Here is a 14,263-nt window from a genome sequence, read left to right on the forward strand (position 1 = left end):
TTGTTTTAGAGATGTTTAGATGCTTGTATAGATATATTTATGTTCAAAAATACTGTTTTTTGCTGATTAAATAATAAGCAGAATATTATAAAACAGTAATCTACGTTTTAAATAACTGATATTTTAAATATCTGGAACATTTATGTCAATTTATGTGGCTTGTTTGTATGAGCCCTAGTTACTTTCTGACAATGGTATCATATAAAATGCATTTTCATATTTAATTCTTGCGTATTTCAATTGGTTGTTGAGCTGATAAAGAGTATATCATCTTAAAAGTGTCTCCCACTCTGAAACAGCAAAACATTTTCTCTCAATCATCATCCGAATTTATGTAGACACTCAAACCTCAAATGAACCTCTCTAGCAGACCCTGTCGCTTTAAGCGGTGGGCGTGGTCAGCGCACTACGACCCGCCTTCTATGCAAATTCTCCCACTACTTTGGCTGGGTAATATATTGTGCGGTACTCGTTTCAGGTGTCCATAGTGAGCGCGAGCTGCGGCTTGAGAAGGGGTCACACAGGCGCTATAAAGCACGCAGAGAGAAGCGGACTGCAAATTAGCAAACATCCTCGAAACTCAATTTATAAGCAACAGCCGGATAACACAAAACCACACTTGAGAAACCCAACACAAGACAGGATTATTCAACACACAGCTGACGACGCTTTTCTTAACTTGTTGACATGAAAGCTTTTTGTGCAAAACATTTAGCTGGAGTTCACCGGTGAACCGCAACAACTTATTTTCGCGTCTCAAATGACATGCAACACACTGTCTCCCGGCTCTGTATTACGGTAAGTGTTTAAGCAAGGAGCGCCTAATTTATTTCTTAATCGTTTTGGGGGGGGAAAGTAAGGCATTTTACGACGAATAGAGCAATTCTTTGAGACAGTATTCACTCGTAGTAGCATATGCACTTACATGAAGCATGTTGTGTCATGTAATATAAGTATGTTGCGAAACTTCAAGTTTTGTACTGTATAGTGGAAGTGCATGCAGACCAAATACTCTATAGTATCGCGTTATCTGTTAGGCGTCTTTAATACATTTGCATGCATATTTTTTTTATAATTAATTCATCATTTATTTTATTTAGGATACATTTATATTTTATTTATTAAAATGCTTGCAAGGGTACAAAAACATTAAACTGTAATGATATATATATATATATATATATATATAGAGCAGTTTCTCCGCCAGTCAGCAGCTGGAGAAAGTTGTTAGCGAGCGCTTGTCCTGCTCGGCGCAGTCGAAGCTCTCCAGCAAGGCGCAGTGCGTCCCTGCGGACAACAGCTTGGCGACTGATTGCGTGGATCCGGCAGCTGTCCTTACCTTCCCCCTGAGCAGCAGCTGCAAGAAACAGGTGTCATCCGGGTCAGAATCTCGCACCGACTCCTCTGGTAAGCTCGAGCCCGTTGACTTTGAACGCGACGGAGCGCTAAAACTCATTTATTTGCTTAACCGTGCAGTGCAACCTGTGCTGACGCCTCCTTTTGACACCTGACGGATCTCAGTGTCTAGGATCGTGCAATACAGTAGTTACCATTCATTTGTGCGTTAAGTAGAACTAAGCCAGAACCTGGCATACCTGAATAGAAAAGTTGCATTGGTGCCATGGGATTTAGGTTGGCATTTCATCTAGATTTCTACTTAATATGTGTGGAATGTAATAGTGTGCTGAGCTTCCACATTCCTCAAGTGAAACAAAAGGAGAAATTGTTTTACTTGTGGGTGGTGCCAGTAGCAGAAACCAATAATAAGGATGCTTGAATCCTAAAGTGTTCAGGGCCAATCAATTGTCCATGAATGAACAGGTAGTATCTGAAGCTGCCACTGGCATTGTAAGGGCACTTGCAACTTTTACTCAAAATTCTGTATCATTTGTTCATGACATTCCAAACCTGTTAGATGCAGAATACAGAAGATATTTTTTAGAATGTTGATGAAAGTCAAAGGTGTCCAAAGCAACAGTAGACCCCATTGACTTTTCATTGATTTTTTCTGGTTTTGTGACAAATTGTGCATAGGTACAGAGTAGAGGGTACTCGGATCAGATGCTTCTCTTATCAAAATGCACATCAGAGGTGACTCAGAGTTGATTATTGCTGTTCAAAGCCTCATTTATTTTCCTCTTGCTGAGAATAGGGAACTAATAGAAACCTAAGATGCATCTTGTAGTTTTAGGACCCATCTAATTAGATCTTACATTCTGAATGGAGTTTCTAACATGCTAGGATGGGTGAATGGAATGGTGTTGGACTTGGTAGGAGGTGGCGTTACACAAGATATGTCTAGTCAATCTACATTTCTTTCTGTTCTTCTTCCAGATGATGAAGAGATTGATGTTGTGACGGTGGAACATAAGCAGAACAAGTCACGTTTGGTGAACGCCCGTAAACCGGTGACCATCACGGTTCGTGCAGACCCCTATGACCCTTGCATGAAGCGTTTCCACATCTCCATTCACCAGCAGCAGCACAACTATGCTGCCCGCTCTCCTGACAGCTATCCTGAAGAGGAGCCGCCTCGCAAGAAGATCAGGCAAGAGACCTTGCAGCCACGATTGGGTTCCACACCCCAAACCCCAGAAAGAAAAACCCCCTTACCTTCCCCCTCAGTCCCCACCCCATCCTGTAGTGGTGTACAGGACATTGTGTAAATATACATGCTTTGTGTTTTGAATATGTAATCAGCACTGTTAATAGACTTTATTTTCTATTTTTCTGTCATTTGTCCTAAAACTTGGTTGGCCCACCTGCCTTCCCTAGAGTATCTCAAATTTTCTATTTTTGTTAAGAAAAGTAAAAAAAAAATCAAAAAGTTAAATAAAACAACACTATCAACATTTCATTTTCATCACTAGCCACTTTATGCTGTTTTCAATGCCTATTTCCTTGTGTTCGGAAATTTCTTTGGCTTATTGCTTTTGTGGCAGAAAAAACAATTGTTGAAAGAATTTTGTACTAATTATATTTTCTTACAGAATTAATTGTATCATTGTTTGATTTCTATTTAAATATAAAGTTGTACTGGTGGCGTATGCTTACTTATCTCCAAATATGACTGGTAATTTAAAGTTTATCAACATGGTCATTTGTAATGCAATTATTTGTAAAAAAAAAAAAATATATATATATAAATAAAGGCCATGTGCTCACAGCAATCACCACTGATTGATTGAGGTGACTTTTGTTTGTACATTCAGCTTTGAAATTGGCCAAAAGGGTAAAATATGCATATGCCATCAGTAACCCGTTGTTGTTTTTTTCACTTTTGTCCCTTGTCGTCAGGTGTCATAACGGGAGGAGAATGGCAGCAGCATTGTCGAAGCACTTTGTGTTCTGTACCTCATAAGCCTATATACATAAACTCAAAATTGGGTAAACAATAAAATAAATTCATTTCAAATCATGTCAGCATGCTTGTCTTTCTTTGTTAATTGGCATTTATTTACACGTACACCTGAAGCCATAAAAAATTTATGTTTTAACAGAACAAAAGAGAATTATTTTAAGTAAATAAATATTCTGTCATCATTTACTCACCCTCATGTTGTTCCAAACAAGTATGATTGACTTCTGTGGAACATAACAGGAGATGCTTCAGTCACCATTCAACTTCTTTGTATAAAAAAAGATGCAATGAAAGTGAATAGTGCGAATTTTCTTCATACACTGTCAAGCTCTGCAGCGTCTTTTTAAAAACTTAAATTCAACACACAACAAATAATAATACATCTAAAATGTAAAAAAAAACAACATACAATCTACTCCACTTTCCTTCAGCGCTGCAGTTTTACATTTTTGTTATTTTAATTCAGCTACGAGGTCATGCTGTCCCGTAGTTTATTGATCTGCTGTTAGAAAATAATGACATCGCATTTGGGTGAACTGTCCCTTTAAGATTTTTGACAGTTCTTAAGTAATATCTGGATTAGAGGGGCAATGGCTGGTTATGAAATGCACCATAACTGTTTAAACAGTATTATCCTGGCTCAGTTATGCCAGAAAATAGGGCAAGGTTTTACTATGCGTGGCATAAGAGCTATTTCACTCCATCAACACCTGTACGAGTGTGTGTGAACTCGATTAGAACGTTTCATTAGCGAGAGCCACTTTTAGTTGACACGTCGTAGTGGCCTTCTTTGCCATGGCAACGATCATCTCTCTTTTCCTTGGCGCAGAACGCTCAGTTGCCATGGAGACGGAAGAGAGCTATTCATACCCGTGCTCTTCCGGAAGGTGCACAAGTCGACCTGCTAAAGTCAACAGTGTTGTAAAAGCAAAAAATGTATTAAAAACTGTGCCAACAGAGCTGTGTAGATTACTTACAAATTGTAGTCCATTACTGATTACAGATTACATTATGAAAAATATAGTTAGTTTAGGTAAGGTATTCTGACTACTTTTTAAATTACTTTTTTGATCTAACTTGTTTTAAACTTACAACTAAACATACCATATTGATATAAAAAAGCAAATATAACCCTTTTTTTATATCAACATTATCAAATTCATTAAACCAGGATTTCCCAAACTGGGCTTAATTGAAAAACTGCAGTGGTTTTGTGAGTTGATAAAAAGCTAATAATTAATTAAGTCATAAAAATGTCAAATAAATTAAACATTCGAACACATAAAATAGAAATATTTAATTTGTTTACCTGCATTCAATGCGACCATTTAGCACATCGAACTGTCAACATGAAAATGTTTTGTTAAATTATTGAAATAAATATGTCATGTCAAAGGAGTTTGCTTTTTTCAACCAAATTTAGACGCATGGTTTGCAAATGTATTTACATGATATGTACACAACCATTTTATATTGTGAATATAGTGAAAGCTAAATGGTATGATTTTTAGAGAGGAAATTTTAAAGGAGAAAAAAGAGAATCAGGGGTCAATCAATAAACTATGAATGATTTACTGCCATTGTGTGAATAACATGTAATCATGCAATCCATAAAAAGTAACTGTAACCTGATTATGAATATTTTAAAATGTAATATAATCTAAACGAATGAATGAATGAATAAATAAATTCATTTTTGGAATCTGATTACATTATACATGTAATCAGATACTACCCAGCACTGCTAGCACAATGTTATTAGAGCTAACAGGATTTAAACATATTTACTAGATTCTTCCATGTTTGCAACAAGCAGTGCCATTTTTATTGTCCATATATATTACAATTCCTGTTTTCCAAGCACTTTTTGTTCGATTGTTGAACTTTTGTCCTATTTCTGAATGAAACACCCTTTTAGCCTCCCGTACCTGCTCAAATTTAATCCTTCAATCCCGTTCCTATGGAAACAGTTTTAGTTGCTTGGATACAGTTCCCGCCTCCGTTGCGAAATCACCGCGCATGCTCAGATCATTCTACAGCCCTGAGAGGTTGCTGTCATGGCGGCCGCCACGCGTGTGCTCCAGAAAGGCATCAGCCCGTCTATAGTGGTGATTTTAGGAGCTACGGGAACGGGCAAATCCAAACTGGCTATCGAGATCGGGAAAAGGCTTAATGGGGAAATTATAAGCGCCGATTCCATGCAGGTAAATTGAGCGATCCGCAGCATCATCTGTCAAACAGGGGAGCACGTGAAAGGGCATTGCGATTAATAAATGATAGGTCATTTTAAAACCGCAGTGCTGTAACATTAAATATTTAATGCTTTATACTGGAACAGGCTGATTTTTCAGGAAGCTTTGTTTTGGTGTAACAATTAAATGCAGCAAGTTTTATATCGCATTAAACTAGAACATCAGTAGGCCAAAAGCATTTGGACTCCGAAATATGACTAGTAATTCGTTTTCCCCCCGAAAATAGTTTGGAGCAAACGTTGTTTAAACGTTTTGCATAGCGCATCGTATACGTTTGAGGTTTTGGAGTTATTTTATTTCCTCGTGTCCACCACTGGTCGCCATTTTTGACAATGCTCCACGCGAATTCATAAATTTGAGGAAAAGCCAAGATTAAAGTCGTGTCTACTGATCTCTGCCTCTAACACCAGGTTTATGACAAGCAGCGTGTAATAATTGGTTTCATATTTTAGTTGATTTGGTAATTGCCAGTATATGCATAGATAATCTAAAGGTGACCATTGCTCAGTTTTCTGACTTGATTAACTTTGATGGGTTTCATTAAATAGATAAGTCACCATGTGCAGTAGTTATCTTGTAAGTCTTAAGTATTTGTTTGGTTATGTATGAATATTTCTGAGCAAAGCTGGAGATATCTTGAGCATGGGCACGATAGGGCATGTTGCATAACAGTATGAATGCTGTCTTATAAAATTCCTGTCCACGATCTGGTGCCAACTCCATATCAAGGTCTATATAACATTTGGAGAAAGCTGTCCATTAGCATCCCTGTGAATCCCAGTGACATTTACTAACTGGCGCAGATACCTAGTGAAGTACACGATTAGAAAGTCTGCCATCTTTGCTGGTTGCATGTGCACTCTGCGCTTCTGCCAGGTTGTATTGAGCAGTTCACTGTGAACTCAAAGGCAGCACATAGGCAAACTATCTTTTGTTATTTTTAGAGCTCTCGAAAAAAGACCAGAAATCATTTGTTAGTAGCAATATAGTGAAATATGTACTTAAATGTTGCATGCAAAAAGTACTCCATCAGATTACACAGATATTTTGAGTGACAATCAGTGGAAAACTTGTTTTTTAATCCCAAAAGGAATGAACCATTTTTAATTGATTTTGTGGTGGTAATTTTCAGACTTCTGTAGAAAATTTGTGATGTTATCTAACTAAGGTGTTATTAAAAGCTGTTCTTCCGGAAGGTGCATAAGTCGACCTGCTAAAATCAACAGTGTTGTCAAAGCAGCAAATAAATGATTAAAACTGCTAACTCATCAGATATGTGAGTGAATCTCAAAGCTCTCATTATTGCATTTAAGGATACAGATAGGCTACTAATTTCACCATATTACTAGTAACTAGCACTTAGTGCTGGGTGGATTGCTTGCAAATAGTAGTCCGTTACTGATTACAATTTACACAATGAAAATCGTAGCTGGTAACATAATCTATTGGATTATTCATTTTAAGCAATGTATTTGGACTAATTTTTGATTACTTTAGACCTAACTCGTTCCCAATTTGGGATTATTGTGTGCCATATTGAGATGTAATTTTAATCTGATTATGAACATTTTAAAATGTAATATAATCTACAAGTAAATGAATAAATAAATGCTTTTTTAATTTTTTATTTGATTAGGCCTATGTAATAGGGTTGGGCCGATAGACAATGCCATCATCCATTTGTTTTTGTTATTAAAAACGAGAACACAGAAGCATAGTGCAAACAATATGACAAAAATACAAATTAAATAAAGAGTGCTTTTAAATTTTTTCATTTAGGTTTAGTATTCAGGTACAGAAATTATTGAATTGAGTCTCTATCAAGGAAAGTCTGTTCACTCGGCGGCCATATTTGCAATGCCTCTGGGCAGTTATTTCAGGCATGCAAGACCAAGTGCTGTCTACTTGAATGAGGAAATCCTGAGAAAAAACAAGAACATAATGAAAGGCTCACCACATACTTAAAATCAGCAACAAAATCTGACAGGAACTGATGCATAAATGTTGTTTCTTATGCTCAAATAGCATTAAAAAAAACGTAATTTTTGGGCTGTACCAGCGAATCATTCTGATGATACTACGTATGTCACGATACCAAAAATCTAGCAGTCGGTACCGATACCACTAAAAGTACACGATACTCAATACCAAGTCGATACCAAAGGTAAAAAATAACAATAATACTTAAACAGTAACTCCTTTATTTAACATTACAAAAACAAAATATTAGTGGCACTTGGCCTTCAAATAATACACACAAACACGCATGCACTCTCTCTCACACACACACACACACACACATACTCTGAATGCAAGCATTTGTTTAAATTTACTGACATACTGGCAGGCCGAAAATATATATATTTTAAAACCATTAACATAAACAAAATTTATTTAAACCAGTAATATTAGCCAATAATGTTAATAAGGATAATCTGCAGACGGATACACAATGAATGAACAAGCTGTAAGCTGTCAGACAGACCGTAACTTTGTGTGTGTGTGTGATCATGCGCAGTGCTCATGCTTTCAGAACTGCGCGCTCTCATTTAAATCTCACACAATCCTATTTATATATCATCACCATCTTCCACGTTTAGTTCTTCTGTGTGCTTGTAGGCATTTTTTCTTTTTCTTTACCTTTTGAGGACTGACTGAAACACTTCTAGGAGTATGCTCCGCCTCCATCTGTCAGTTCCAGAAGAATTGCAGCCTCGCTAGTGGCTACCTTCAGTACCATCGGTACTTACGCTATTGAAGAAAAACAAGTACCGGCAGGATTTTAAAATGTTTATACCGACTCTGTACCATAGTATTGGTTCTCGTGACATCCCTATATCAGTGTTTCCCATACATTGATTTATTTGTGGTGGGTTGCCACAATATCAATATATATAGTATATAGTATATTTATTTCCCCCCCGGGTATGTGCTGCCACACATAGAGTGTAAGTCTGTAGGAAACACTGTAGATGATACATTGACTTCTAATAATGTGAATGGCTTCTGTTTCTTTTCCATGCTCTGCCCCCAAACGTCCATTCTGGGAGTAAGTAAGTTTGGTGAGAGTGTGCAAAATTCACAGAAAAGGATTTGCTTTAACAACAAATGCCTGTACAGCTATCCACAGTAATTACAACTAGGCATGGGCCGGTATGAGATTTTGACGGTATGATAACCTTAAGCAAAAATATCACGGTTTCATGGTGTCACGGTATTGTTGTTACAGCTCTAAAATGTGTCTAAAAAAAAAACTGAACACAATATATTTTGAGCAACATACAGAATATTTGGAACAGTAGTATTTGTTTATTTTTTATTTGATTTGTTTCTGAAATGTGGGCTGTACTGCAGCTTTTGATGTGGATGGTTGATTTGCTGCTAGAGCTACTCTCTACACTGCACTCAACCGGAGGGATTCCTACACTTTCAGTCTTTGAGGAGACATGAAAAACAGCGCATACCGCAGGAGCGGTATAACGGGAAATATTAGCGGTTTTGAAACCGTGAAATTTTCAAAATCGCGGTATACCTTGAAACCCGTAATCGGCCCATGCCTAATTACAACAGTGAATTCCATTCACTTAACTGTAGGGATTTCCAAAAATTAACAAAAATATTTGAAAATACATTAGCTGTGTACTGGTGTAGGATAACGATCTACATTTGTAATATGTGAAATAAGAGGTTTGAATCATATTTGAATATGACTGTGGCTTGTTAGTTCCTCGGTGTGAGTAGAAGCTCATTGGTCACTGCCGATGACGATTTCAAATGTGTTGGACATTCACTACTTGCACACTGTAGCTTTACTTTGTGTATGCAAATACATTTTGGTTTAATCAGACTTGTCTGGTTGCCTTGAGTCCTGTATTGTTCTTGCAAATATTAATAATTGGAACGAGGCTTTACTCCGTCAGTTTGTCAACTTTAGTTTTAATACCAGATCATCCAGCTCCTTGCAGCTATGATCAGGTGAAATAGCTGTGGTGTGCTGCATTCTCTACCAAGTCTATGTCAGTAACCGATGAAAAGGCCTTGGCTGCATGGACCACTTTTGTGCTCTCAGGGCCTCGGGAAGCAAGGCCTGGGAACTCAGGGGGTGGGCTTATTGAAGGTTTGGTACCGCATTTGCATATAGGCTTGTCTATTATTCTCTGTAGAAAGGGACTTTTCTGCTGTTGAATTTGGGTCAGTTTAATCGTATATTAAAGCCTCATTCAGGATGTGGAAATTTGGCCCATTCCCAAAGCTGAACTGGGTGTAGTTCATGTATTTTATGGTTTGAAAGTGTGTCAGGACATGCGATTAAGAACTCTGACGTATATATTTAAAATTATGACAATTTTCTCAGCTAATTACATAATCTGTATAAATCCAGCACATAGATTACATCATTGGCAAAGTATTCTTATGTCGATTGCTCTATTATGTAACTTTCCTTAGAAATTTGATGTCTATCCTTAAAAATTTGACTGGCATTTTTGTATAAGTGTCTAGCCTTTTTTTGCTATTCCATAACTGCTTTATTAGTTGTGTTTGCCAAGTAAAGCATCTATACTGTTATTGCACACTCCCTAATCCTTAAAGGAACACTGCACTATTTTTGAAAATAGGCTCATTTTCCAACTCTCCTAGAGTTAAACAGTTGAGTTTTATCGTTTTCGAATCCATTCAGCCGATCTCCGGGTCTGGCGGTAGCACTTTTAGCTGTAGCTTAGCATAGATCATTGAATCTGATTTTCCCTCGGTCTTAGTACACGATGTAACTACAAAAGAGTCAAGTTTTAAATAGGAAAAATATAGAAACTCTTTGGTCATTTTTGAGCGAGATGCTAACGGTCTAATCCGATTCAATGATCTATGCTAAGCTACAGCTAAAAGTGCTACCGCCTATTTTCAAAAAATAGTGGAGTGTTCCTTTAATATTACATTTCTGCGTGTGTCCTGCATGTTTGGACTATGGACATAAATGATACCTGAAATTGTGTGGCTTGTTGAATAGAGATGTGCTTTGACTTATGACTTTTGCCTGGTTGGTGAAACATGGTCAATAAGCTTATATTTCAGGGAGAAACATAAGCCATATCTAGAGACAAGAATATCATAGAGATTTGGGTATAGGGCTCCAAGATTTGGGGAAAACAATTTCAGTTTCTATGTCTAGTTTTGCTGTGCTTATTTGTAGGGCTGCACAATATGGCCCAACATTTTGTGATTTATATTTCAATATGACTAAATAATAATAATAACAACATAATAATGATGATAATAATGATGATGATGATGATGAGAATAATAATAATTACTAAATAAAATTAAACACTATTGTAATATTCTACTGTAAAATAAAGAAATTGTATTTAAATTATATAGTAATAAAAATAATGTTAATAAATTTTTACAGAGCAACTTTCAAATTGCAATTCTTATATTCTAATAAATTCTTAAATTCTTAATTTTCAAACTTTAAACCATTAAGCTTTAATTTTGATGAATACTACAGGGAGCATCTAAAATTAGTCTTTTATTCGACTTTTTTATTGAATTTATAAGCACTTATAATTCCAAGTTTGGGAAGATGATTGGTGCCCAAATACACATAAAAAAACTCAAAAACCACGTGCGCCGATGAGTAACTGTGAACCGAGCCATTCTGAGATACTGAAAACACTGGATCATAAACACAGTGCTGTGCACATATATTTATTTATTTAATTAAATTTCAGCCTTTATTTGATAATCACACTTATTTTGAATGCTATAGAATACTCTAGCAATGCCCCTTGGCGACTTTTGCAAAGGCAAGCGTTACTCATATTTTCCATAGAATATTTGAACCTTTAGTTGTCCTTCCCATATGCGGCCTCCTTGAGGATGTATTGCTATATTGAGAGTGGCGTGGCTGTCACCTGGTGCAGTTAATTGGGTTACGCTAATAAAATTCCTCCCCTTGCACTGCACTGCAGTCCCATCCACTGCTCACACACTGAGCTGCAAGCTGGCTCCTCCAAGATCCCTCGCTGGTGTAACGCTCCATGAGAGAGACACAATAAGAGCTTTGGATTGACCCAGCAGCAGTAAATGTGTGCTTGGTGTATCTGTAGACTATATGGAAAAGTATTGCATTTGTTCATTGATACTAAATGCATGTTTGTGCAAGAGTGAGTTTAAAAAAATTTTTTTTTTTTAGTTCTGTTCCAGGCAAGCTACTGGGAAGCCACTATTGACGTGCTGAATTGGTGCCTCCACGCCTATTATGCTCAGTAGCTTTCATTGGACATTCAACGGCCATGCGGCTTACTCGGGACTCTATTTACATTTTGAATGGCAGTACTGTACGGAGGGTTAGAATGGGACTAAGCCGAGAGAGCAACCGATTGTTCTTGTGGTCCGGTTAGGATTGAATATTTGAATAATGGTTTGTTGAAGTCTGGTACCCAAATTCTTGCTGTTAGAGCGAGCAGTGACATGAAAGGTCAAAGAGGGCAGGGTTCAATGGACCTCGGGTCGACAAACCGCTCATGGGAACCCCGGCCGAGGTCACTAAGGCTGTAACCCGAGAAAAGTAAGAAGGGATTTTCGATGCTCAGGGCATCCTGCCTTTCACACGAGGTCTTCAAGATCCCAGCAGCCTTTTTAATAGGCCATTCACAAGAGTGAAGGACCAGGAGACCTTAACGCAAACGGTTATTAATGGACTTTAGTGGGTGTTTGGGTCCACTGATGCGGAACCGATTCATACTACTCTTTGCTGGTGTCAGCTTTTGATCAGTGTAAAAGCAATCCAAAGAGTTTAAGGGAATCATGGTAACGTGGATTACAGAAAAATGAGACACCCCGGAAAAACCTGTACAAACACCCACGCCATCGTGTTTGAGCTACAGTGACCTGCTAAATGACTGTAGCCCAGTTATAATTAATGGTAACTAATAACATGGGGCAGCCGTTGGATCTCCATAAAGCGGTGATGCTATAGTTAATAACAGGGAGATTATATTTTGGTAGAATGCAAAGCTCTCATTCTTATTGTCAATTGACGGCACAAATTCAGCATCTTACTGAGAGTACCAAACAAATGTTTTCTGAGACAAGATGTTTGGCTATGTTTGGGCTTTTTTTCTCTCTGATTTTTGACACAGTAATGGGAAGATTGTTCGAGAAACAAAATATATGCAATATGAATGTTTTAATGAAGTATATATCAATATGTCAATCAATTATAATAAACTACATATCAATGTACTCTTTGACGGTACATTTACACGGGGGCGTTGGCGTCAATGCCTCTCATTTACTTTGAATGGAGTGACTTCAAGCGTTGCCGAACTGAATTGTGGGTCCGTCGCATTGCATCACTGGCGTTGCTCGCTGCAGAAGTTGAAAACTTTTCAAGCGCCAACACAGGTGTCAGCCAATCAGATCGCCTTATGCAAATAACATAGCACAGACGTTATCCAATCACTTTAATTTATTCCGTGTACATAAATTATTTTAACAATAATATTAATGATCTAAATGTTATCTAATTTACACAGATAACCAATTAAACCAATTGAATTTGATATTGGTAAATGGTGCATTAAAACCAACTTTATTATTTATATATATATATATATATATTTATTTTTTAAAAAAAATTTTTTTTTTTTATCAAATTACATTTTTCTACATTTAAGTGCAGAAATATTAAAAATGTTAAAACAAAAAATTTGAAATGAAGATACACTTCAGTGGCATGTTTTCCCTCTTTTTTTTTTAAACGTTGTGATATGACATGCGGGCAAAATTAAAGGTCATCATAGGCCAACTTTTGGACATCTCTGTGTTTAAGCATCTGCTAAAATGTGGGGGAGCCACTTAAGAACTTCAAAGAAACCTAATCCTTCAGGTTCGTAGGCACAGTATCACACGTTTCTCAGACTGGTTCTCAAGAACTTTAGCACTTCTAATAATTAGACCTTTGCTCTCAGTATAATGCCCCAAAACCTTGGCCCTTGACTAGGGCTGGGTATCGAGTTCGATACTTTTTAGGCACCGACCGAATTGCCTCGATACCATCGAGTATCGAAAAACGTCTCGTCGTTCGGTACCAAATTTCGATACCTAAGGGGTTAATCTCATCAACGTCAGTAAGGCGCAGATCGATCAGTGTTTGACATCCGCGAGAGCGATTCGAAAGCGCACGGAGCAATCTGCTCTCTTTAGCTCTCGTGGTACTGTAATACACCGATCGGTCTGCACAGTCGGTCCGCGTCAAGTCGAACACAGCGCGAGTGAACGCGGTCATTCTTTCCTCTGTACTACTAGTTTTAACGCGAATAAACATGACTGATCATCTCATGCCTCATGTAATTGCTCAATCAGTGTTTCAACCGCGGAAAGACATCAACAATGCAACATGGAAATAAAATGTCACGTAGCATTTAATTTACCTCAGCAATCAGTGAGGTTTTTACCACTCATCAGTGTCCACAGCTAGGCCTGTCACGATAACAACTTTTTGTTGTGCGATATATTGCCCCAGAAATAATTGCGATAAGCGATATTATTGTCATTTTAAGGACAATTTTATGCCACTGAATATATAATCATAATGTAACAGCATAATAATGCAAGGCGGCCAACACACTTCCAAATGACAACAAAC

At 37.4% G+C, this 14,263-nt stretch overlaps 2 protein-coding genes across 2 annotated transcripts in view; both read left to right on the forward strand.

Annotated features, from left to right (window-relative positions):
- The first annotated feature begins 765 nt into the window (after nt 1-765).
- LOC107724275 (protein L-Myc-1b-like) lies at nt 766-2,666 on the forward strand. Its single transcript, XM_016533116.1, has 3 exons — nt 766-798; nt 1,191-1,407; nt 2,335-2,666. The coding sequence occupies exons 1-3, from the start codon at nt 766-768 to the stop codon at nt 2,664-2,666; spliced, it is 582 nt and encodes a 193-aa protein (XP_016388602.1).
- Nucleotides 2,667-5,359: 2,693 nt separating this feature from the next.
- Nucleotides 5,360-14,263, forward strand: part of LOC107724276 (tRNA dimethylallyltransferase, mitochondrial-like) — a 19,667-nt gene continuing 10,763 nt past the window's right edge. The window contains exon 1 of the mRNA XM_016533117.1: nt 5,360-5,565. Coding sequence (XP_016388603.1) covers nt 5,419-5,565 — 147 coding nt within the window. The 5' untranslated portion in view covers nt 5,360-5,418. The remainder of the gene's footprint in view (nt 5,566-14,263) is intronic.

The sequence above is a fragment of the Sinocyclocheilus rhinocerous genome, unplaced genomic scaffold, assembly GCF_001515625.1.
Source record: "Sinocyclocheilus rhinocerous isolate Xijiao unplaced genomic scaffold, SAMN03320098_v1.1 scaffold574, whole genome shotgun sequence".
In the NCBI taxonomy this organism is placed as follows: domain Eukaryota; kingdom Metazoa; phylum Chordata; class Actinopteri; order Cypriniformes; family Cyprinidae; genus Sinocyclocheilus; species Sinocyclocheilus rhinocerous.

Coding starts and splice junctions, on each gene's coding strand:
- LOC107724275 (XM_016533116.1), top strand. CDS start 766: ATGCAACACACTGTCTCCCGGCTCTGTATTACG. Junction 799..1,190: donor TCTCCCGGCTCTGTATTACG/GTAAGTGTTTAA, acceptor ATATATATATAG/AGCAGTTTCTCCGCCAGTCA. Junction 1,408..2,334: donor ATCTCGCACCGACTCCTCTG/GTAAGCTCGAGC, acceptor TTCTTCTTCCAG/ATGATGAAGAGATTGATGTT.